Genomic DNA, 24,656 nt, shown 5'->3' with positions numbered 1-24,656 from the left:
TTGCGTAAATATCAATGGTTGGATTGGATACATAGTACTGGTGAGAACGAATCAGATTCAATTGCAACTCTCAGCATTTCTCACTTTTTGGAATATTTTAAGCAGTGTGTTTGTGCCTTTAAATCTGTTGATCAAGCAGCAAAATTATCTGCACAAACAAGCAAAGAGTTAGTTACTTTGAGTAAATCAATCTGTTGATCAAGCAGCAAAATACTCTGCACAAACAAGCTAAGGGCTAGTTAGTTGAGTAAATCAAGAAAAGATGAGTTCCAACCAGTACTGGCAATCAATTAGTAATTCGGATGACGAATACCTGGATCATATTAAAAGAATGGAGAAATCTCCAACAATGCACCCTGATATCCCTCTCTACCCCAATGTCTCCTCTCTTTTCAAAAACAAATTGAATAACAAAGGACTAGTGAATCGTCAGAAGAACCAAGCCGCGGAGTCACAGAAGAAGGTTCAGTTTGCGGACTCAAACAAGAATGGTAAGGAGAAGCCCACAGGTTTTATGCTTCACAAATGGAGGACTTACAAAGTTTCAGCTTGAAGGGTTTCAATCTTATTAGCACCCACTTTTCATCAATAATCTTGCTTTCCAAATGAAGAATTTCATGTTTGTTGTATCCATAGTGTTGATCAGTACATTTGTACGTTTGATTTGGTCTAATCTCATAGAAAATATAGTATTGTGTCTAAACTTATCTTTTCTGATCTAAAGGCTTTGTATCTTTTGCCTTCATATATAATAATCAGAAATAAAATATATATTATTTCGGCTTGATTGCTTTCACCAGGTCTACTGACTTTGCACCAGATTACATTGAAGCCTTTTTTCGGCATCTCTTCTTAGTATTGATCCTTAATTAATTGCCATAGTCTAACTATTAACTACAGCAAGCTAAGCTGATGTATGTTTGAAAAATTCAGATCAAAGAGAAATTAGAAGATTATTTTAGCTGGTTTTGTCGAACAAAGCAGACTGTTAGTAAATAGAATTTATTATAAGCATTCTTAGTTTATTACCCAACCTTTTGTGTTTTCACAGAGATATAATAGTTCCTTAGCAGATAAACTATCTCACAAAAGTAATATTAACAGAAAAAATTAATTAGATGCTTTCCTTCAATCAAAGGGGTCCAAAACCTGAATTCTTAGCACACCACCACAACTAAAAACCACTATTTTTTCCGTTGAAATTCCCACTGAAAAATGTTCCGTGTCTATTCCTACACATATTTTGAATGAATCAGTTAGAAAAGAAAAAATAGTAAATAGTAATGTTTTTGAGAATCTGTTTATAAACACGCGTTTTCCCACTGAGATGGTTCGGTGGAAAATGGATGGAAAAATCATATTTTGTAACACAAATTTTTCATTGATTCGCAGGGGGGTCTAGTAGTGCAGCAGGAACATTGGAAGGGGAATGTAATTCAAATATTTGCAAGCAAAGATAGAATCATCAGGGAAATCATATCAACATGTAAATATTTTTCTAATTAACAGAAGAAAGATTCTACATCTTAAAATATATAAGTAAAATTCGCGTTACAATTATGAAACACTCGCTAGAAATAAAAAGAAACTAATTCTGCATATATGAGAAACATAGGACAGAATTTTCATTTAATAATTTTTTTTTTGTTTATACCTTGTCCATACCTAGATTACAATGATACTGATTCTCATTTTTAGTGGGAAATCACTAGCAAAGTAACATTGGTTCCTAAATACTTACAAGTTGCAACAATACCTCCAACTATCTAACAACATGTGTTCCTTAAAAAAGTTAAAGTCCTTTGATTCTCTGATGAAAATATCAAGAGTTGGATAATGAGTACTGATGAGAAGGAATCAGATTCAATCGCAAATCCCAGCATCTATCTGTCCTTGTGGAATGTTTTAGGCATTGTGTTTGGTCCTTTAAATTCTGTTGCTCAAACTACAATTACTCAGCAGTAAGAATAAGGCTAATTTACTTTGAAAAAAATCAAGAAAAGATGAGCTCCATGCGATATTGGGAATCAACGTCCAATGATGATTACCTTGATCATCTTAAGAAAATGGAGAAAGCCCCAACTATGCACCCTGATATCCCTCTCTACCCCAATGCTTACTGTGTTTTCAAAAACAAATTAAGTTATGAAGGACAACAGTCTAACATGAATTGTAAAAACACCGAGTCCCAGAAGAAGGTCCAGTTCGCGGAATTAAACAAGAATGACAAAGAGAAGCCCAAGAATTTTCAGCTTCACAAATGGAGGACTTTCAAAGTGTAATACTAAAGTGTTTCCATCTTATTAGCACCTACTCTTCTTCAATAATCTAAATAGTTTGCTATATTATGTATAGATGTCTGTTTTACAATCAGTTTGCTTCCCAAAAGAAGAAGAGAAGAAAACATTTTATGTTTATCTTGTTGTAGTATCCATAGAGTTAATAAGTAGATTTTTACTTTTGGTTTGGTCTAATATCTAATAGAAACTATAGTATTATGTCTAAACTCATCTAGTTTCCATTGGCCTATGCTGTTCTAAGCTTTTTTATTCATTTACATCATATATCAGAATAAAGCTAAGCATAAATTAGGTGTAATTTTATTTCAACATATGGTTGTAGCAATAGGGCGTTGACATTTTTAATCAAGTAGATGAGTGTACGAGTCTCTCTAGTCATGTCAAAAGACGAGCAAGAGCAAGAATACGAATCTATTTGTGAAAAGTGACCAAAGATATAGAAAGATGACAGTACTAGAACAGATACAGACTAGCAAAATTGCTGGTTTGAGTACAAAAAAGACTGCGATGAAAGATTTCAATGGATTTACATGTAATATCAGCCAACATCATGCTTGTATTGGAACAAGAAACGCGTTAATGATGGGGCAGAACTGTGAGCTTGATGTATGGATATGACAAGTTCAGATAAAAAAGGAACTAAACCTCAGAAGATAGCAGAAATGCAATGTCTTAAAAAATGATTTATAGTCCACTTTGTCAGACAAAGTAGGCTTAGCTAGTGAAACTATAAAGTTTGAGAGATCTGTAAACATTATTTACACAACCTTTATCTTTTCCACATAGATATGATAGGGTCTTAGCAGCTAAAATTTTTCACAAAGGAAATTAACAGAATATATTATGAGATGATTTCCTTCTATTAAAGAGGATTTCTAAGGACACCGGTATTGTCACCACAAACGTTGAAAGGTGTAACTCGAATACTTGCAACCAAGATAGAATCATCAGTGAGACCATGTCGCCAGTGTTATGTTTTAAACATCGAAGCTATATTACTAGAACTCTTCTAAAATGTTACCAAGTGAGTGTCAAATCCTCCAAAAATAGTGTATATTTTGAGGATCTGACATGGGTGTGACTCCGATCAACATAGTTAAAAAGTGAGGAGGTTCTCTGTGATTAGGAATGGGAAGAGGAGAAGAACATAGTTTCATGTTGTTGAATCTTATCTGGTAAAACTACTTTTTTATCTAGTTTCATCATGAAGCTGAATAGAATCTAGCCCTACAGATATGGTCAGAAGTTTCAAACTTGGAAGCGTACAAATTACAATACGTTATTCTTCAAAGATAACAGAAGAATAAAATGTCTTTTAAGCTCTTCAGTACGCTTATTGGTCTTTCCTACTAACTGGAATATCCACTGTTTGACACAGACTAAAGGGCAAGGCATCTGATTCAAGGGCTATTTTGGTGCTCTTAGACATCATCCAATAAGAATACTCAGCACAAGTATTTTGACTATAAAATGCTATACTTATTTAGGCTTTAGCATAACATCAAACAAAAATAAGAAAAATGTTTTGGAGACCACATTGCCCTTCCTTTGAGCAGCCCTATTCTGACAGAGCTGTTGAGGATTTTATTGCTCGCGCAACAAGAATGCCAGTAGTTGAATCTTCTGTGCACGGGTACCGAAATGGCCACACCATGATCAAAGAGGAGAGAGTCATTTGGGAAGAACAGCACAATATGCATGGAAATCGGTATAACTACAGCTTCCCTAGGGGAATTCACCAAGGGTATCGTGCTCCTGAAGCTCAAAAGAAAGTCCACTTTGTGGAACGTGACAAAACAACTGAAACCACGGAGAAAAAGTTTCATAATGAAGATGATAGCTTCATCCAAAGGAATAACAAGAGCAATATGTATGGCAGTCCATCTAAATACAACTTTCCTAGTGGATATCACTATAGGTCTCCTCCCCCTGAAGCTCAAAAGAAAGCCCACTTTGTGGAACGTGACAGAACAACTGAAGCCACGGAGAAAAAGTTTGATAATGAAGATGATAGCTTCATTCAAAGGAATAACAAGAGCAATATGTATGGCAATCCGTCTAAATACAACTTTCCTAGTGCATATCACCATAGGTCCCCTCCCACTGAAGCTCAAAAGAAAGCCCACTTTGTGGAGCCTGACAAAACCACTGAAGTTGGTAGGAAGGAGAAACATAAAGTCAGTGAGGAAAAGGTTGATAATGAAGCTGATAACTTCATCAAGAGGAAACACAAGAACTTTGAGCTTGCAAAGATGGATACTTTTAAGGTCTATTGAGCATACAACTAATGCTTAGCAGATACACAGTTATGAATGATCACTAGGTCATACTGAATCACTAGTATAATAAGATGTCTGTTGTATCACACTTGATCATAGGCTGTCTTTACAGTTCTATTGACTATAAATCTGTATGCAAGTACTTGATATGTAATGAAACTTGAAGTTACTACCTATTTGCTCATCTTTTGCATATAGTTAATCAAATAGGACAGGCTTTGGCATCATCCAAAGCTTTTCCCTCATCTAGTTTGCACCGGCTTCTCCTAGTTCATCTAAAACATAGAAGAACCAAGCCTCACTTTTCAACAATATCCAAAACTCAACAGGCTGTCCATCTTACTAAAACAAATCTTCTACTTCTATTCTGTTATCGCTAGCAACAGTTAGCAGAAAAGGGAGAAAGCATAATCCTCAAGTTGAAAGTAGAAAATGCAATAAAGCAATTAAAGACGTAGAACCAACTGTTTTACTAAGGATTTCTGTTATATACACTAACAATTAAAGCATTTTTACACTATTACTGTAGTTTTACCAGTAATAGCTCGTAATATACTGTATTTTTGAGGTTATCAAATTAAACTTGACATACACAGTTACTTGTTATTGTAAATCATAAGAAAACTATGTACTGTAACTTCACTAATAGTTCGTAAATAGATTCCTTTATAGGAAGAAATTGCCTGTTTATTCATTACTGTAATGTCAGCTCTTGCACAACACACTCACAAATTACTGCTCCCTGTTCACAACGGTCCCTTCAAGTTCCAATCATGAAAGAATCTTCAAAAGCAAGGCACAATAATTCAGTTGAGGAAAGAAGAAAATATTTCCTAAATCTCCTATCTTTAAGGCATATGATTCTTTTTTTATATAGTGCAGCTCAATCAATCTTTTAGCTGATGTGGGAAGTGTGGGGACTTCGACTCGTGGGACGGGAACAAAAACACCAACACATCCCCACCCAGTGGCTATACGTTAGCCACTCCTTTTTTTTTTTTTTTCATTTATTCACTCAACAGGTGGATGGATGAAGCTGTAGGCTTCAGTACAATGCATCTTGTGCTTCCTCTCAGCTAAGTGATGATAATTATATGAAAAATCGCGTAAAAGATAAAGAAGAATCAGCATATGTGATAAGGAAAAAAATCAAGAAACAGAGCTCTCACGGCTTCTTTCAGAAAAAATGAACCCAAATTTTACATATTACTACTTGATATTAACCATCCTTGTCTAGTGTTGAATCAGCATCATTATATCTTCTTGAAGACACCCTATTGAGCAAATTTCTTAAGCTATTCTTACTCTCTTTCCTCTTCTGTCCAATTCGGATAGACCCATCCAATGGATGGTCCAGCATTAGCCCAGTTTCTAACTTTTTGGACACATTGAGTATCTCATAAGAATCCCAAAGAGACTGGCTGAAATCCCATCTACTAATTGTTCCATCATATTCTCTGGAGGTTGCCTTGTTCATAGCTTCAAGCTTGAATCTTGATGGCTTATTCTTGAAATTGTGGCGGTGGGCGTCGAATTCAGCAGTAGTTCCACGGCTGCTCGAGTGTCCATGCCAGGCTTGTGCCACAGCCTTGAGGATTTCAACATCATGTTCTTCATCTTGATGAGGCTCCTGCTTTTTCTTCATAGTGTGTTTAGAGTAACTTTTGTCTTAAGTGAGAGATATTGTATGGGGGGCCACGTTATCTTGAGACAAGAAGAACCTCATGTTGGGTGACTTTAGGAGATGGAAACTTGTAATCGTAACTCTATTAGTGGCCTTAGATTAGGAAGATGTACTCTTCAATAAGGGAGGTAGGAGATAATAAAGTTTGGCACACAAAAAAAAATAAAATCAACGTTATTATATTTTATTTTTTTCTAGAACATACTTATTTTTTGGCACCTACTTTCATCACATATTCAAAGGATGAGTTTGATAGAACCCTTTATTGCTAGTGACATATGTTTTTATCTAACATAATGATATATATTGTGATCAATAGATTACAATTTTAAACTGCATTATAATGACTTTAGATCTTCAATAAAAGAGCATTTGAAAAGGCAATTCTCACACTTGAAAGGTGGTTTTTGGAGTGAATTTGTGGAAGATTTTTGTGGTTCAGGTCTTCCTTGAACCTCACGCACAGCTAGAGCTTTAGTGCACTGAACTGTCATTTCTATGTTGAAGGTTGAGACTAGAAGCATAGAGCATCCTCAAGCACAATATACAAGGGAGTCTTGACTCTTTATTCATCACTGCAAGAGGCCCATGAACATCGTGAAAACTTATTATATAGTTGAATGTTGCAACCCCAAGTTGTTATGATGGAGCTAGAGTTTGATCAAGAGCTCGAAGAAACCAAAATTAGACTTCTCCTAGTTGTAAACAAAATTTAGCAGCCAACAAATGAGTCAAAAAACGAAGACAGCTAAAATTGCAGTTTATACCAGTCAAGTGATACCGTATCATATGAACTTCAAACCTACAAATCAGTAACAAGAAACTCCGAAAAATCCAATACAATAAATGGACTTTTCTCTGTGTAAAATTTAAAATTGTCCAGTGACAAATGGTAAACAAAGTGAAAAGTAATGACAACAAAATTTTCAACCTGATAACATAAATATTGCACATTTGAGTGTATATAACACAAATGAAAATGACATGATGGCCAAAGACTGCATTTCTCAGCTGCACGGTGGTGTTGACCTCTCAAACTGAAGTAGCTTCTTAGCTTACTCTCCATATTCGACAGTTCAGAGTGAATGCAGAAAACAACTATTTGTAGCCAGGCGGTTTGTAATTTCCCTTGAACCAACAGAATGTTAATTACAGCTAGTCTCACAAATACCATCAGTTCAATTATCAGGCTGGCAGGCGGCAGCAGAAGCAGAAAGAATTTGTTGATTTTTATGAGTTCAACATTTGAGTAATCTTACAACACTTAAATCAAACACTACCATGGCAAAGCTTTAAAAATAAAGTGCATCTACTATATTGACAACATTAGAGATAGTCAAATCCCAAGTTCATGACAGACAATAGTTGCAGAATTTAATCAAACAACCCTCTAACAAAATTTGACTGGAATAATGGTAAAAGGAATATTTGATGATTCAACAAGTGACTTATCATTATTGTGCTCACTCTTATTGTTCCAAGCAGACTGCAAGGAACCCGCCCCCGCCCCCGCCCCATCCCAGTCTGGGGCCCCCTTGCTGGAAAGTCAGATATAAAGGTTAAATAGATCAAAGAGGTGAAAAAATCAAACATCAAGGAAGAAACAATGGATTTCACATCTTTTTCTCAGTCATTAATTGTGACTTCGTTTCACAATATGTACAATCACTGCTATTGAGAAACAATAAGCAATGCTCATTTATGGACATGCTACTCATTAGAAAGAATCACAATGCCGGAATCAAGCTTCGACCTTTAAAGACTGTATCCCTGGAAGAAGAGCTGGGCAAAGACTTGGGGAATTCTCCTACATTATCAAGCAGACTACTAAATTGGACTATCCGAGCATATAAACCTCCAAGAATATCATAGAATCCAAACAATGGGCATAAGACGACTCCAATAGCGCTTCGTAATTCTTAATTGCAGTATTTGGATCTTTTAACTTGTCAATATACTTCTATAGTTTATGTGCTCCTACCAGTGGAACTTTCATATAGCATTCTAATATATGTTCCACAAGATAACCTACTAGTCATCTTTTTTTTTTTTGACATAGGTACAAAGCCTACAAGTCCTCTTTATAGTAACAAAAGAGAAGAGATTGTGTGTTCGAGGGTTTTCCCAATATATGTGAATTATGCCACTTCTAATTACAGAAGGAGCCAACAAAAATATTATGATGCCATTGCATCTCTTTTTTTCCGTTATAAGAAATTACCTAGAAAACAAAATACTTTATATCTCTTCAATGGCTAATTGACTATAGATGAAAAAGATCAAGACTGAAAAAGTTCAAACCTAAACCTAGGTGTACATTCACAGTGCAGGATGAAGAGGAGAAAGGAGATAGAGCATCAGCAAAATCACCTAGAAGAGGCAGTTAAACAAAACATATCTCCATGGATCAAAACAAGCTTTACTAGTGGTAACAGGATGAATTCTTGGCAAGATCTTTGATATTTAACCAACACAAACAAGAGCAATTTTGCAGTAGAATTAGTGTGTAAAAGATTTTGCACGAAGCTTAGCTGAAAACTTATCAGTTTCCATCATATTTCTACTGTTCTAGCTAACTTGCAGTAGAATTAGGGTGTATTTTGCACGAAGCTTAGCTGTAAATTTATCAGCTTCACTTATAGTTCTTCTTTTGCAAGAGGATTGAGGAATAGATGATTGATACTCTGTAGAAATACTACCCCAGTAAGGAAAAGGTATCATTTTCTGGAGAAAGTTTGTCTAAACAAGATCCCTTTTATTTGTATAGAATAAGTATCTTGTTTAGACAAACTCTTTTTATCTACAAATACTAAACGTGAACTAGTGAAAAGCTTTTAGAGTTTCACAATGTCATTGAATATTTTCTTCAATTAGATGACCGAGAAACTGACTTTTAGTCTGATTAACCAATTAATATCAGCAGAGGTGCTCAGATAGAATCTACAATTTCGTCAAAGCTACAGCAAAGGGAACAAAAACCTGTCGAACAGTAACCACATTAAATTACCTTGCTTAGGCACCAAATCTTGTTGCTATCAAGCAATTTGTGCAACAGCCTACGATATCATGTCTTACATTCTATCAGATACTTTGGTTACTCTAATTTGCCTTTTGATGAATTAGAATCTTTCTTCTTTTTTATTTAAAAAAGTAACTATGGTGTCTAACGTAGCTTCAGCGCACCTCAACTAATTCCACGTGATACCTATTACCTCCCCAACCAGCACATATTGAGCCAATTTGATGACTTTTGAGTCTTTTGTTCAACAGTTTTCTCTGGATGACGGTTCATCATGGTTTCAGCTATTCACATCGTCGGTTGCGAAGCAATTCTTGAGAATTCAAGAAACGGTAGAGGAAGAAAACAATCTGGTATAAGTCTAGATGAGTGATAATTATAAACTCAAAATTCCAGGGGTACAGGCTATTATTGAATTAGCTAATCTCTAGGAATATTATGCAGTTAAATATCTATATATGTGGAATATATGTAGAGTCACCCACTTCTCTCAGGTTTCACAAGTTTGAGACAGAATAGCACTAAATCACGAGTCTCACGGCTCATTGCATCTCGGTAAAAATATGTGTGAAGCAGCAGAAGCATGTGAGTTATCATCTTGCCACTTTTTTCAAGTAATATAAGAACATATAATTGTGAAATCAACACAATGAATACAAGGAAATCACCCTTATTCAGGTTCTAAGTGAAAGATCTTAAAGACATGAACCTGGCAAGATTTTTGCATGCATTGACTGAACCAGCTAATAGAGTGTTATCTGGACCTATCTAATTAACTTGTGTATTTGTCCTTTAAAGTTAAAGATCCTGGCGAGGTTAGCATCGGGAGTTCGTATCAGACACTAACCTTAATCCTCCTCCCAGATTTCACTAATTGCACCTTGTGCCTACACAGAAGTCGAGCTCTGCCGGGAGAACCTTTTCGCTTTTCCACTGTTAGAATTTGACGAACCAAAGAGGCCACAAATTGCTGGGTGTTGCCGAATATGATATGGGCACTTGTAGAGCAGATCTTTTGCCTCAGAATGTCTACCTTCTGCAAAGAAGGACTGGAAAACATGTTGATAGGCTGAAACAGATGGATAGTCCTTGACGCTCAACGCCTTTAAAAACTCCACTGCATCTTCCACTGTTCCTGACTTTGAAATATATTGAAGAAAGGGTTCTGGAAAAGGTGGATAATTGTGTTTCTTCATCCGACGGAGTAGATCAAGCGCTTCTTCGAATTTCCTTTCCCCCAAGAGCTTTTGGATGACAAGTTTGTATGTTGCTTGCCATGGGCGCATTTGAAACTTATTCACCAACTCGGTCAATAACTGATATGCACCAAAAACTCTTCTTTGACTCAAAAAACCATTAAGTAGTACATCCAACAGATCAGCATCTGTATCAACATTTTTCTCCATCATCTTAGCAAAACAAAACAGCGCCTTATCAACTTCACCAGCAAAACAATGCCCTTGTATTAGAACAGTCCAAGTCTTGATATCCGGAATGCATCCACATTCTTCCATCACATCTATCACCTTTGATGCCTCCTCCAGCCTCCTCACTTTGCAAAGTCCATATATTAATTGGCTATAGGTAATATTGTCAGGTTCAAATCCTGCATCTCTCATAGCTTCTGTTATCTTCTCTGCTTCCTCAAATCGCCCCAAGTTAGTCAAACACCTATGAATGACATCATAAATAATCTTTGAGCGTGAATGCCCTGCGGCCTCAAATTTTTCCACAACTCTAAATAGCAAATCAAGATCTGAGGAATATGACTGTGCAATGGATCTTAAAAGAATATTGCACTCACCAAGTGATGGTTTAAACTGACCATCCATCATCAGTTCATATAGTTCTACTGCATCTTTCAACATCTTAATCTTCTGAAAATGCCTCGAGATCTTTATATATGTATCAAGATCTATTTCAAACCCAAGGCTCATCATCTCTTTTACTACATCCCAGAACTCCTCAATCGACTCTTCTCGGCAAAGAACCCTAAGAATCCCATTATAAGTAACAGTGCTGTGCTGAAAATCTAAATTCCTCGCAACCCATTTGAAAAAGCTGAAAGCTTTCAGTGGATTTCCTACTTCTCTAAGTTCCTTCAACACCCTAAGCACAAAATTATCCGACACCGAGAGTTTCATCTCCCCTAATTGTCTCTCCACCTCAACTCCCCATTCTTGTTTTGTAATCAATTCAGACACATCTTTCGCCACATCACCCATAGCATTATCTTTAATCATCCTCCCATAAAAATGCTTCAAAGCAGTGGCATCAGTTTCCATTTTCAAATTCCGAAAAATAGAATAAATTGATTTATACGTTTCCTCATCAATATAAAACCCGTTCTCTTTCATTTCCTTAATAGTAGTCCAAAAGTCCTTCATTGAATCCCTGTTAGCATAAATTCTAAGCATCAGACTGTACATAGAAGAACTAGGTTTAAACCCCTTTTGCTTAACAACCCATTTCAAGAAATCCCCTGCCTTTCGCGGTTCTTTATCAAGTTTCTTCAACAAATACATAACAGCTTCATGGGTCACAGGAAAGTCATTTTTTCCTAAATCCTTTTCTAATTGTTTCGACCAGTCGTTGGATAGTATAATGTCAACAAAAGATTCAGTTTTTGATGAAAAGAAGACATTTTGACTTGAACCGAGAATACTAGTAGAAGTGTAAATTTGCGTGAGAAGTGAAGGAGAAAGATATAAGTGTTGAGTCACCTGATGATTGGAAGAAGTGGCTCGTGAAAGCTGAGTGAAAAAAAGAGAATTCCTCAATCGAAGCGAACTCAGTATTCTCTTGCCGTGATTCATGGCTGCCGGATGCAAAACCCTTGAGAAACCCTTGAAAGAAAATCAAATATTTCTTATTTTAATTCAAATTCTTACCAAAAGGAGATGGAGTTTTGTTTAGTGATGCTTTTTTATATGCATGTATTTTTTCTAATATCATTTCTATTCTAAAAAGTAGTAAATCATATAATTTAACTAATTTATTTTAATTGTACCATCAAATTCTGTTTTAAAAGAATATTTTAAAATAAGTATTCACCTAATGTTCTAGATTTGATTTCATATACAAGTTACTATCACTACTCCAATTATCTTTTTCACTTTATTTAAAAATTTTAAAATTAAAATTGTATGTAATCATAATTTTATAAATAATATTTTATGGTTTGAATGTCCTTGAAATAAAACACATGAAATGTGATTTAAACATAAAATTTAATCTAAGGTTATATATAAAAAAAAAGATTTTAGTGTAATTTTTAAAAAATATTTATAAGAAATTTAAGAATAAATATAAGATTAGAGTGTTTTTCAAATTCTTATATTTAAATATTATTGTGATCAAATTAATGTTTAAATGGAAATAAATTAACAAAAGATTCTCATGGTCAAACGAATTCTTCATGTTTTAGGCTAGAAAATGCATAAATATCATTTTAGACTGTAATCGAAATTTTATAAATATACATTAATTAAATTAAGGTCCTATTAGGATCCTTCCTATTACCCCTAAACTTTTTCTTGTAATTTTGTGCATTTTTTTTGCTTACGTGGCATCCAAATATTTTTTATGTGCATCAATTGCGTGAAGTCACAAAATGTATCATGTAAGGCAAAAAATGTATAAAATTACATAAAAATAAATTTAGAAAAATAATAGAATAAGATGTATCTCTAATATTTTAATCATAGTCAAGGAAGTACTTATATATTTTCTCAGTAATTTCTTATCTTTAACTTAATACTTAAAAGTCGTTTCTCTATTTAAAATGGACTATTAAGAGGTTTGGATGAGTTTCAAAGCTGGTCAAACTGACTTAAAAATTAGTTTTTGACTTGTTGGAGTGTTTGACAATTATCAAAAGTCAAAAACGACTTTTTTAAGCCAAAAGCTAAAAACTAGATGAGGGGTGTTTTTTTTTCCAACTTAATAGTCATTTTATGTTGTCATGTATATTACTTTTTTACCCTTAATTCTTTTATTTTTATTTTTATTTTTATTATTTTATTTTATTATTATTATTTTATTATATTATTATTAGTAGTAGTAGTTGTATTAATATTTGATAATTTAATGATAATTTTTTGAGTTGCATTGGTGATGGCTAAATTATCCAAGAATAGTTTGATAAAATTGCATAACAATAATATTGAATATAATGTATTGATAATATTTATATTATTAATATATTTGATAAAGTGTATCAAAAAAAGTAATAATTTATGCCTTAGCTTTGTATTTTTTTCATATTTAAATAATTGAATTATTGATTTTTTTTCTTTCTTCCAATATTTCTTTTTCATTTTATAGTTTATACACTTTATATTTTCTACAAGATTTGAGAATAATTAAAAAGATAATAGTAGAAAATAATTCTCTACAAATCTAAAATACATTCTATTTAGAAATATGTCATATTCGAATGATTCATATAATATTAGAGTAAATGTATATTTTTATTGATCAACTTGTAGAATTTTCACATAATTTGAGTATGATATGATTGTGGACTTTTGGTTATTATTGAAGTTGCTGGTGAAGTATTGACATCTTATATGATTGTAATAGAATTTATATATTAGTCATCTCAATAAAATTAGTGGCTTAAACTTCAATACGAATAAGAGGCCTTAAATATATATACATATATATTATAACAACAATTATAATTGAGTGTTGCATATAATGCTTGTTTTTCAAGCATGTTTAGATGAATTCTAATGGCATCTAAGTACAAGTTATTAAGTTAGAAATTTCAACTTTTGATTGTTATCTTCTTCATAGTTTTGATTATTTGGCTTTAAAATCAAGTACTTGACAGTATTTTTATTTTTTATTCGAACATTACAAAAGAATTTAAGAATTATTTTGATTTAAAAAAACTTAAAATAAATTAATTCAACAAGTTGTAGTATAGTGTTCTTAATAAACATAAAGTTTTTGGCTTTAGGTAAGAAGATTTAAATATTTGTTTGTAATACATTACCTAGAATATTGATGTAAAAATTATGTTTATTAATATAAAAATTTAAGTTATTTAATTCAAAATTCTTAAACATTTTATGATTTTAAAAACAATAGCTTTTCTTCCTCTCCTTTTTAATATTAATTTTTTTTAATCTTTAATAGTAAATTATGTGAAAATAAAATCATAAAAATCATTAGTAAACTTATCTGATGCCTCAAAATTTTGGAGGCTTAAACAAAAGTGAAAATTAAATTGTCGCATATTAAAATTATGTTTCCAATGTCTTAAAAAATTCATTTAAATTGGTTTAAAAGTCTTTAAGTCGTCTTTTTACTTCTGAAAGTATTTGGTAAATATAAAGAATAATTTAAAATAAGTAAAAAAAATTACCTAAAATAAGTTATGAAGCGTTTGACAAAGTAAAGAATGACTTAAAAATAAGTCAGAAATTGAAAGTAGATCTCCCCCAATTTAATAGTATTCTTTAAGATGTTCGATAAAAGCAATTTAGTTATTTTCAACTCAATGTTCGTGTGTATTATTTTTTTCTTGTTAGAATAACGTAATTTAGATAAAAAAAATTAGTGTTAATTTAGCTCTAGGAAAAACGCTTAACCCATCCATACAAAAATAGATTAGTATAATTGATTCTTACAATTGTTATGTCAATCTTTTGAACATTCTTATTATATTTTCATTAAGTGTATTTTGTTAAAAATAAAACAGAGGTAACTAAGATTTGAATTAAATTTGAAAAGAAAAAACATTTATTTCATAACTTAAAAAGTAAAACAACAATTTCTATATCATTATCATTTCAATAGATTGCTAATAACCAAAATTATACCAATAAGTCCTTGAACCTTGTCACTAGCAGCTTTCAATTGGGGTGCTTCAGCGGGTGGACCTGAAAAATTGTCATCACACGTAGAAGGATCATCCAAAGCAGCAGATGCATGAATATTCAAACCAGAATAATCTCCAGACTTTAAGAGTGCAGGCAATCCTCTAAGTTCATCAATACCGTCATTATAATTCTCCAAACACGAACTATATCGTGTCTTTAATTTTGGATCTGTAGCCTGTTTAAGCAATGTATTAACAAGATCGTGTGCAGATTGCATGTTTTTTAATGATAAGTCTATTGAAATCGTTGCAAGCCCTTGAAGATTTGCACCTTTGGATCGAGAATCCCCTCGTAAAGCCGATAAACATATTGCTGGTTTTAGTGCTTTTGAGCAAACATCGCTTATTAAATCTGCTCTCACATTTGTTAAAGTGAAGGAGATTGATAACAGAGAAACTAGCAAAAACTTGTATGAGAGTGCCATTTTTGTATAATGAGTGAATTTTATCTCATAAATTGTGTTGTGTTATGCACTTTATATAGTTAGTTGTATTCCTAATAAAAAAGGCATGGAATTAAAACGTGTAGGATTTTAAGGAAAGAAAATTAAGAATATACCATATTGGACAATTTTTATTTACGGTTAATGTGAGTGTATTTTTGGTAGGGTAAAAATAATTAGAACCTTATTTTAATATTTTCCTTAATGTAGGTGATTACGTTCTATATTTTTACTTTTTAGTATCAGTCTTCACTTATAAAATTACAGTATTATAATATGTTTCCTTCTTCAAATGTATTTTCCTCTTTTATTAGTATATGTGGAATTAGAATTTATAGAATAAAAAATATATTTAATTAACTTAACATGGATAGTTTGGCGGATTATAAGATACAAATCAAAAGAGAATTAAACATATATTATGTCTCTCCTAATTTGAGTGATTCCCTTCAAATAAAAAAATATTTTAGTATTAATTTAATTTTAAATTACTGTTTTAATGAAATGATTTATAGTCTTCCATACATATACATGATTTATTTTAGACTATAAAACACAAATTTTAAAAATCTAAACGTCATTTTAAACTTTATATCCAATCAAACGTCTTCGCATATATTGAAACAGAAAGAGTGTGATTATATAATTCACATCAGTGTAGATATTGGAGGATTGATGCACCTACGACCTAGTGTAACAAAATTTGCATATGAAAATATTATTAAGTAATTCTTTTAAGTTTGGACGAATTAATGATCCACCTATATATTAACTCATGTCATCTTAAAGTTGGGTTGATAAGCTGGGCCGGAGCTGGCACATGTTGATTACGAGTTTTAATAGAATTTAAAAATTTTAACAGTCATAAGTGTTCTCAATATTTCTTGCAAAAAAATTAATGTATTTTATCCGTTTCAAGTTAAATGAATCAGGAAAGAAAAGCTCATATGAGTCTTTTTGAGTTAAGAGTCGTAAATAGTTTATAAACATAATTAAGTGCTGAAATTGTTCTATAAAGAAACAGTCATACTATGTTTTAATTATGAGTGTGATGAATTGATGGTCAAACAAATTCATGTTCAGTAATAATTTCCAAACACAATATTTTCAATGTTTTGGGAAATAAAATTTATATTTTTAGAAATTATATAAATGTACTACAAGTCATATTTACTAGTTAACAATTTAAAATATTTAAAAAGCATTAAAAAAAATATGGCAAAAGAAGTAAATCCTTTGACTAGTAAAATTGTAAAGTCAAATAAATTGGAACATCAAATTACGCTAAAATAGATAATAAGCATGTTTGGTTAAAAGACGATTTGGTGTAGCTTGAATGGTAAGCATTCCTCATTTTTCATTCGAAGATTGTGAGTTCGAGTCACCAAGGAAGCAAAAGAGGTGAAAGCTTCTAGGGAGAGGATGAAAAAGAAAGCATGTTCGGTTAAAAATATTGATAACCTTATTTTAGTAAATTGACTAAAATACCTTAATTATAATTCAAAAGTAAGGAAAATTGATAATCACTGATAAGAAATGTAAAGACAGTTAGGATACGGTATAATTCGATTTTATATATTATTGATTTGGTTTATTTGTTTTCGACCTTTTATCAATTTTGGGTTAATTGATTTTTGTTCTTAACGGTTTGATTTTCAATTTTACTGATAAGAAGATGCTTATAAATAAATATAACTTCTACAATATTTTGACATGACAAGACAATAATATAACTTTACAGAACGCTCATAAAATAGGAACAATAATAACTACAACTAAAAGAACTATACATGCAATACAAAGAAAAATTAAGAGGAATAGGATTATTGGTGTTTTGTATAATGTGAAGTTGTGAACTCAAAGTAGTAAATTAGTACCGTCTTTAATGGGTTATTGATTTGCCCTATAACTCGATATTAAAAAATCAAAATCAAACCGATAATATGATAATTTTTTTTATTTAACCATTAAAAACCTGTCGACCAAATAAAATTTTTTCAGTTCAATTATCGATAAATTCAATTTTATTTAGTTCAATTATCGATCAATTCAATTTTTATAAGCATATTATTTTTTTTCACCTCAAACTGGTGTTTAATTTCCTCCAAAATCTTTCAATATTTTTGGCTCTGTTATTTTTTTAATGGTATTATTTTCAAGGTCGTAAACCATTAAAATTAATACCATAACACTTTGAAGAATTCGAATGATCATACTCATTTTTTATTAATCAATTACTCATTTTCAAATTTTACAGAAAGAAATAAAAAGTAAATAAAATTATTAAAATAGGGTCGGATAGTTTATTTAAAAGGAGTTAATATATGGGTCGGATTAGGTGTTTATGGGTCCGAATCCCTATCTATTTTCATATAAATGTCATGTGGTAATATCAAAATGACATGACAATTCCATGTGGAATTTAAAGAAATTAAAAATGAGTTGGATATATACAGCATATCAACTAACACATATTAGGACATATCTAAACGAAAAGTTGAATAACAAGAGCATGAGAAACCAAACTTTAAACAGGATATATTTGAACCTTTACGAATAATTTACGGACATATTCGATTCTTTTCTCTAAAACTGTATCAAAGGAGTACTAATTATTGACACTCACGCGTCATAGAGGTTGAATGGTGTGCTGTGTGGAAATCTCAATTGTTTACACGGGGATCAATTCTAACTTAATGCAAATAGCATGAAAATTCAAAGAAATTTTTCTTTATTAATCTTCTCAATACCTTAGGTTGCTTAATAATTTTTTTTACTAATTTCCTCGATATGTTGGATTATTTTACTTATAATTCTATTTTTCAATCTATGATACCTTCACTCATTGAATGTAGCAGTATATACTTTTTTTTAAAAAAAAAAACTTGCATAATTTATACGACAGTATATTTAAATACATGACTTTCATCTCTACTTCGATAAAAACACATAAAACCCTCCCAACTAGTTGAACATTCAAAGAATCATAATCAAAATTTATTTCAGAAAAAGTACAGTGATCTAATATTAATAAACAATTCAGACGTTTGAAAAATCTAATTTTATAAATATTTTTTAATGATTAATGCAAATGATAAACTTTTTTGATGTTATATATTATTTTGAGTCCGTCAAATCATGAAATAAAATTCACGCAATTGAAATTTTTTGAAAAAGAATCAAGAAATATCTGTGGAAGGACCAAAAAAATTGTATTTTGGTTGCTGACGGATGAGAAATGCTTCTATATATGTCATGAGGACGCAAGTAGACGCAACTGCAAATAGTGTGCAAATTAAATGAAAATAAATACTACTGCTATATATGATTTCACGAGATTTGATACGTGACACGTCCACAGAAGTAGAAAATTCTAGTTCAGACGTTACAATCTAAATGGAATACTTAAACAAATATCCAGACATAATTCGTCGATGTGCAACCGTTATTCGTTTAATCAATGATTTGGGGACATCAGCGGTAATGTTATTATCATTGATTTAAAATAAACTCAATTTAGATATTCGAAGTATTGACCAAACTAAGCCATTATATAAAGTAATTCACCAAAATAATATATTTTTTTAAAATTTTACAAAATTAGTATAAACGTATTTCACAGTAACGTTTTAGGGTATATTTTATTTTTTAAAAGCTGACGGCGTCAGATTGATATACGTTACTCACAGTAACGTTTTAGGAGTAATATACGTTACTCACAGTAACGTTTTAGGAGTAAAACGTTACTCACAGTAACGTCTTACTCTTAAAACGTTACTCACAGTAAGGTTTTAGGAGTGAAACGTTACTCAAAAAAACGTTTAAGGAGTAAAACGTTACTCACAATAACGTATATCAATCTAATGCTGTTAGTTTTTAAAAATTGAAATATACCCTAAAATGTTACTGTGAAATACGTTTATACTAATTTTGCAAAATTTTGAAAAAATATATTATTTTGATAAATTATTTTATATAATGACTTAATTTGATAAAAAAAAATCTAAATATTCTATTTGTTTCGGTTTTTTTTTTAATTTGTTTTTATTATTTAGGATGAATTAAAAAGGAGTGATGTTCCCAAGTCAATACAATGTTACATGAATGAAAAGAGTGTTTCCGAAGAAGAGGCAAGAGAACACATCAATTTATTGATAAAGGAGATGTGGGAACTAATGAACAAAGACCAAATTAGAAAAGAAGTGCTATTTTCTGAAGAATTTATTAGAATTGTGTTAACTTTTTGAAGAACAGCACACTGTATGTATCAGCATGGAGATGGGCAAGGAATTCAAAATTCTCACATTAAAAATCAGATTTCCAAATTACTCTTTGAGCCTCTCATTATGTAAGTAATTTCATTGTGTACTAGATACTAAGAGCCCGTGCTCAATGCATATTGTCTCAATTATATGACATGCATGTAATTTTTAAAAGACTAAACAATTTTTCAAATATGATGCATACTTTAAATTATATTTATTGTAATTTATGTTATTATAAAATGATATAGGTTATTCCTTCGTCACAGTTTATGCCCGTATGATCTATTGATTTTTTTTATTTTTGTAAATAGTTTTATTCTTCGATATTTTGGTTTCTCCTGTATGATTTTTTATTTTTTATTTTTGTGAATAGTTTTGTTATGATTTAACTTGTGTAGGCGTGCAACTGTTTATACATACCTCGACCGGTCTCCCATGACCCACCTAGGGGAGCTAGAAGGGTTCGACCAAATAAAAAGGTAACGCTAAATGATCAGAAAAAACTATCAAAATTTGATCACAAACTTAAATAGTCTATAATGATTTTTTTATAAATAAATTGAATTTTTTTAATTAAAAAGTATTAAAATTAAAATAATAAAAAATATTCAAAAAGATAAAATAACATAAAGTGAAATATTTTATTTTTATTATTCTGATTAAATTTTGACTAAATTATTTGACCAAAAGGATCTTTCCTTTTTATTTTTTATTAAGAAATTTAGCTAAAATTAATTTTTAAAAAATTAATTCAGAATACAATCACATATCACACTTAACGTCACTATTCCACTATTTAGAATCCATAAAGTTTTTAAAATTTTCAAAATAAAAATAAAAAACAGCAGGAAACGAAAACGACAAAAAGTAAGAAATAATTTTAAACTGTTCGACAAAAAAAAAATAAAAAAAATACAGAAGACATTTAATATATCGTTATTAAAACCATGTAATTAAGCGCTTGAACCAAATTCAAGAAGGGAAGCATTTACTTATAAAATTTCCATGTATATATATCACCCTTACAAAAATCCAACAAGAACCAAAATAACATCGATAAGTCCTCGAAGATTATCACTAGCTTCTCTGAGTTTTGGCACTTCAACTGGTGGTTCTATAAAGTTGTTATCACACGTAGAAGGTTCACGTATAGCAGCAGAAGCATTAGCACTCAAACCGTAATAGTCTTTAGACTTCAATAAGTCTGGCATTTTTGCAACAATATCACTTGCCTTATTATAATTCCCCAAACACAAAGTATATCGCGATTTTAATTTTGGATCTGTTGTCCCTTTAAGCAATGTGCTAACGAGATTACATGCAAATGTTGCATTCTTTTGTGATAAATCTATTACGATTGCCATAAGACCTTCAGGTTTTGCACCTTTGGATCGAGGATCCTCCCTTAAAGCATAATAACATACCTTCTTCACATCTGTTTTCGAGCAAATCTCATCTATCAAATCACCTTTCACACTTGTTAATGTGAAGGAGATTGATAGTATCATAAATATGGCGAAGTTGTATGAGTGTGCCATTTTGGATGGCAAGATGTTTTTGTTTTTATAACTTATGTTGTGATACTATGCACTTTATATAGCCCTTGTTTCAATTGATGAATATGTTAGAGATGAGTAAATAATTAAAGTGTACAAGACTTTTTAGGGAAAAAATGTAAATAATTAAAGTGAGTAGGACTTTTTAGGGGAAAAAATCATTGTATATTCTAAAATATATTATTACATTTAATTTTACAAAACTTTGGCTAAAAAAAGATTGCGTTTGACTGAAAAAAGACAACATTAGCAAGAAATTTTCAGGATGGTATAATTTAACTAATTTTCCAATCTAAAGTCAAACATCAATTAATTTATTGTGAAAATATATATAAATATTATCATCAACCACAAATTTTTTAAAAAATTGGAATCTTACGGTTTATTTGATAAGTTGTGTTCGGATGAATTTTAGTAATTATATTTTCAACAATTGGAAATATAATTACCTGTCGAATTTAATTTTTTTTAAAAGTAATTGTTGCCTTTAAGAAAGCAGAAGAATGGGAAAAAAAAAGATCATAATAAATAAGGAAAAACAAATTTGGTCAAAAGATTAATCAATCAATTGTTCGACCAAATTGACAGTACATGTATCTCAAATACATGCTTATTAATCAAATACATATAATTAAATGTATTTAGATAATGAATGTAACTGAAAAACAGAAATCAATGTGTATTAACATCTTTGGAGTATCTACGGCTCCTAAAAATATCTAAAAGTTTGAATTTGTGTGTGTCTGATTTGTTCATTATATGTATCTAAACTATTCTATTATGTATCTGATGTTTCTTCCATGTATATGATATATATTTAATGATTATATGTATTTGATCTGTTCATTCTATGCACCTGAACTATTTTTCTATGTATCTAATATAAAAATTTAATGAAAGTCTGATTTCAACCGCTATGAAATGACCCTTTTTCGAATAACTCAATGCTGGTGCGCCTTAACTTTAATGAGTGATTGATCTCAATGTATTTTACTTCAAAATGGGTATTACTAAATGTCAGTTTTAAGGGATGTGTTTATTTAATTGTATTTTTTAAAAGAGATGGTAACAAATTTTAAAGATGATAATATATATAATTATCTAAAAGTAAAAATAAAATTAATGTATATGATAGTGATGTATATATGCTTAGGTAGTTTTTCCATACCATTCCTCCAATGTATGACAATTTCTCTATAATTTTGTTTTTTTTATTGGTTTAATCTGAATACATTAGATATAAATTAGGTGAAAGTCCAGAATGATGATATATTGAGGCAAATTAAGTCTTCCTCATGGGTCATATTCCCTTAATTTTCTTTGTTACAGACAAATTACACCGCATTTCTTTTTTTCACTTTTGTATTTTTCTTTTCCGACCGGAAAATATTTATACCACATGATATATATTTGATGAATTCTACTTTTAAGATACACACAAGCAGATGCGAAGAAAAGATAAAATTAAATTTGATATATTCTAGTTCAAGGTTTTCAGCATGGAAAATACAATGTATTTGTAAAATTATAGGTTCATAATTTAATACATTAATTTATTGATATTTTAATAGTTTTTCATACATATATATATATTAAGTTTGATTAAATCCATAGCCAGTACACATTCTACACTGCATATAACAGATGAAGAACTTATACTTTCACTTGTAAAAGATTCAATAATGGTTCGATCGCTATCTATATAGCATAAGATGAATAATTTTTTTTATTTCCATATAGTGTTCGACATATCATTACCATAAATTTTAATTAATTTGAATTTATCACATTAGAGATTGACTAAATAAAAAAGATGCTTTCTCATCTAGATGATCATTTCATTTACAAGACTCGAACTCGATATCATAGAAAAGTGGGGTAGGAGTGGGGGTGGGGGCGACCACCAAAACTAATTGGGGCCAAAATGAAAAAAAGCTGCAGATGTTACCACATCCTTTTTCCAACAACCAACCGATAAAAGGAAACATAGAAGAGCTAAAAATTCAAACAGCATTAGAAGAAAGGCTCTTTTTTAGCGCACTTTAGAAAAAAGCCCCCCAACTTTAGGGCACATATATACAATTCCATGCGTCTTTCTTATTCTTAAGAGAAAAGCTTTAATTCCACTTTATTTATCCCTTTTCAATTTGTCCCCCTACCTCTTAAAAACGTGCCCCACCGCAACACTAAAGAAACAATCCTTGCATGCGTATTTTAGGATCCACTACAACCAAGCTAGCTAGTACTTACTATATATGCGTGTTCTTCAATTTTTCACCCAAATTTATTCTTATATATACCCTAATTGAAGAGTGAGTGATCTTATATTTATCCATCGAATCACTATGGTGATTCAATTTATCAACTTATGTTTTCAAGACGAGATGTTAGGTGATGACACAAATCGTCTGAGGTCAGCTAAACAGTCTCGACACAACAATATGATGTTTGGGAAGGTGAGAGATCCGAGTTGAAATCTTGAGAGTAGAATGACGATATAGTCGTTCATGCAAAGGGGAATTAAGCACTCCTGGTCCGATAAACTGTTAAGTTCTTTATTTGTTGTTTGTAATCTTTTTTTTTTCTTTACTATTTGAGTGAGACTGTGAGAGTCATAAGTTTCATCTTGTGCATGGATCTTGATGAGGATTAACCTTTTTTTTCTTTCCTTTCTGTTTCTAGTTATTGATTCTTAAGATATAGTGGATTTATATTTGATGTTTTGGCGTTAGTTGTTGTTTTATTCAAATAAGTTTGGTGAAGTAATTAGGATAAAGTGTTCGTTCAGTATTCCTTCTACGTTAATTTCTTTACAATTTTCCAAATTTATTTCGGTGTTCAGATCCTTTATGTATCCCTCGTATTTTTTATAAGGATTTGATTGGAACATAATGTAACGATTAACGATGCCAAAATGAAACTTAATCTTTAGTTCTTGCAACTTAACTAGTTCGATCCACCCATATGAGTTGTGGTGGAGCAATGAGTACTCCTTCATTCTTAATCAAGAAGTCTTGGATTCGAGCCCCCTTATTACAGAGTCTCTTTTATTAGAAAGTGTTTCATCCCTCAATGTGAAACTTTCTGGCATGAATCCAAATTTGGAATGAGCAACTTCACGTGTTTGCTCAAGGGTTCTTGGACTCTTAGGTACTTGTATCATATTGTCATATTCTTGATTGTTTTGTGCTGATTTTCTTATCATATTTGAGTTTTAGTT

General features: G+C 31.2%; 4 protein-coding genes across 6 annotated transcripts; all 4 read right to left on the bottom strand.

The window, feature by feature from the left end:
• Positions 1 to 150: 150 nt before the first annotated feature.
• On the bottom strand, positions 151 to 6,224 carry LOC101243878 (uncharacterized). Its single transcript, XM_069295552.1, has one exon. The coding sequence runs from the start codon at positions 6,222 to 6,224 to the stop codon at positions 5,799 to 5,801; it is 426 nt and encodes a 141-aa protein (XP_069151653.1). The 3' UTR covers positions 151 to 5,798.
• On the bottom strand, positions 151 to 12,235 carry LOC101244173 (pentatricopeptide repeat-containing protein). 3 transcript variants are annotated; one of them, XM_010320716.4, is made up of 2 exons: positions 10,130 to 12,235; positions 151 to 6,838 (listed from the first exon to the last, which is right to left on the bottom strand). In XM_010320716.4, exon 1 carries the CDS (start codon positions 12,096 to 12,098, stop codon positions 10,170 to 10,172), a length of 1,929 nt encoding a protein of 642 aa, XP_010319018.2. In that variant the 5' UTR covers positions 12,099 to 12,235; the 3' UTR covers positions 151 to 6,838; positions 10,130 to 10,169. The 3 variants fall into 3 exon arrangements, with proteins under 3 accessions (XP_010319018.2, XP_004236267.2, XP_010319019.2); XM_004236219.5 differs by lacking the exon at positions 151 to 6,838 and adding an exon at positions 6,995 to 7,453; XM_010320717.4 differs by lacking the exon at positions 151 to 6,838 and adding an exon at positions 6,995 to 7,391.
• Positions 12,236 to 15,078: 2,843 nt separating this feature from the next.
• LOC101258057 (pectinesterase inhibitor-like) lies at positions 15,079 to 15,597 on the bottom strand. Its single transcript, XM_004236496.4, has one exon. It carries the CDS (start codon positions 15,595 to 15,597, stop codon positions 15,079 to 15,081), a length of 519 nt encoding a protein of 172 aa, XP_004236544.1.
• A 5,305-nt stretch (positions 15,598 to 20,902) lies between these two features.
• Positions 20,903 to 21,418, bottom strand: LOC101258356 (pectinesterase inhibitor-like). The gene has a single exon (XM_004236497.3). The coding sequence runs from the start codon at positions 21,416 to 21,418 to the stop codon at positions 20,903 to 20,905; it is 516 nt and encodes a 171-aa protein (XP_004236545.1).
• Positions 21,419 to 24,656: the final 3,238 nt, after the last annotated feature.

Source organism: Solanum lycopersicum, chromosome 3 (genome assembly GCF_036512215.1).
Source record: "Solanum lycopersicum chromosome 3, SLM_r2.1".
Taxonomy (NCBI): domain Eukaryota; kingdom Viridiplantae; phylum Streptophyta; class Magnoliopsida; order Solanales; family Solanaceae; genus Solanum; species Solanum lycopersicum.
This window is presented reverse-complemented; position numbering and strand designations above follow the sequence as displayed.

Bases quoted from the DNA above. Each gene is read 5' to 3' on its own strand.
- LOC101243878 (XM_069295552.1), bottom strand. From the start codon at position 6,224: ATGAAGAAAAAGCAGGAGCCTCATCAAGATGAAGAACATGATGTTGAA.
- LOC101244173 (XM_010320716.4), bottom strand. From the start codon at position 12,098: ATGAATCACGGCAAGAGAATACTGAGTTCGCTTCGATTGAGGAATTCT.
- LOC101258356 (XM_004236497.3), bottom strand. From the start codon at position 21,418: ATGGCACACTCATACAACTTCGCCATATTTATGATACTATCAATCTCC.
- LOC101258057 (XM_004236496.4), bottom strand. From the start codon at position 15,597: ATGGCACTCTCATACAAGTTTTTGCTAGTTTCTCTGTTATCAATCTCC.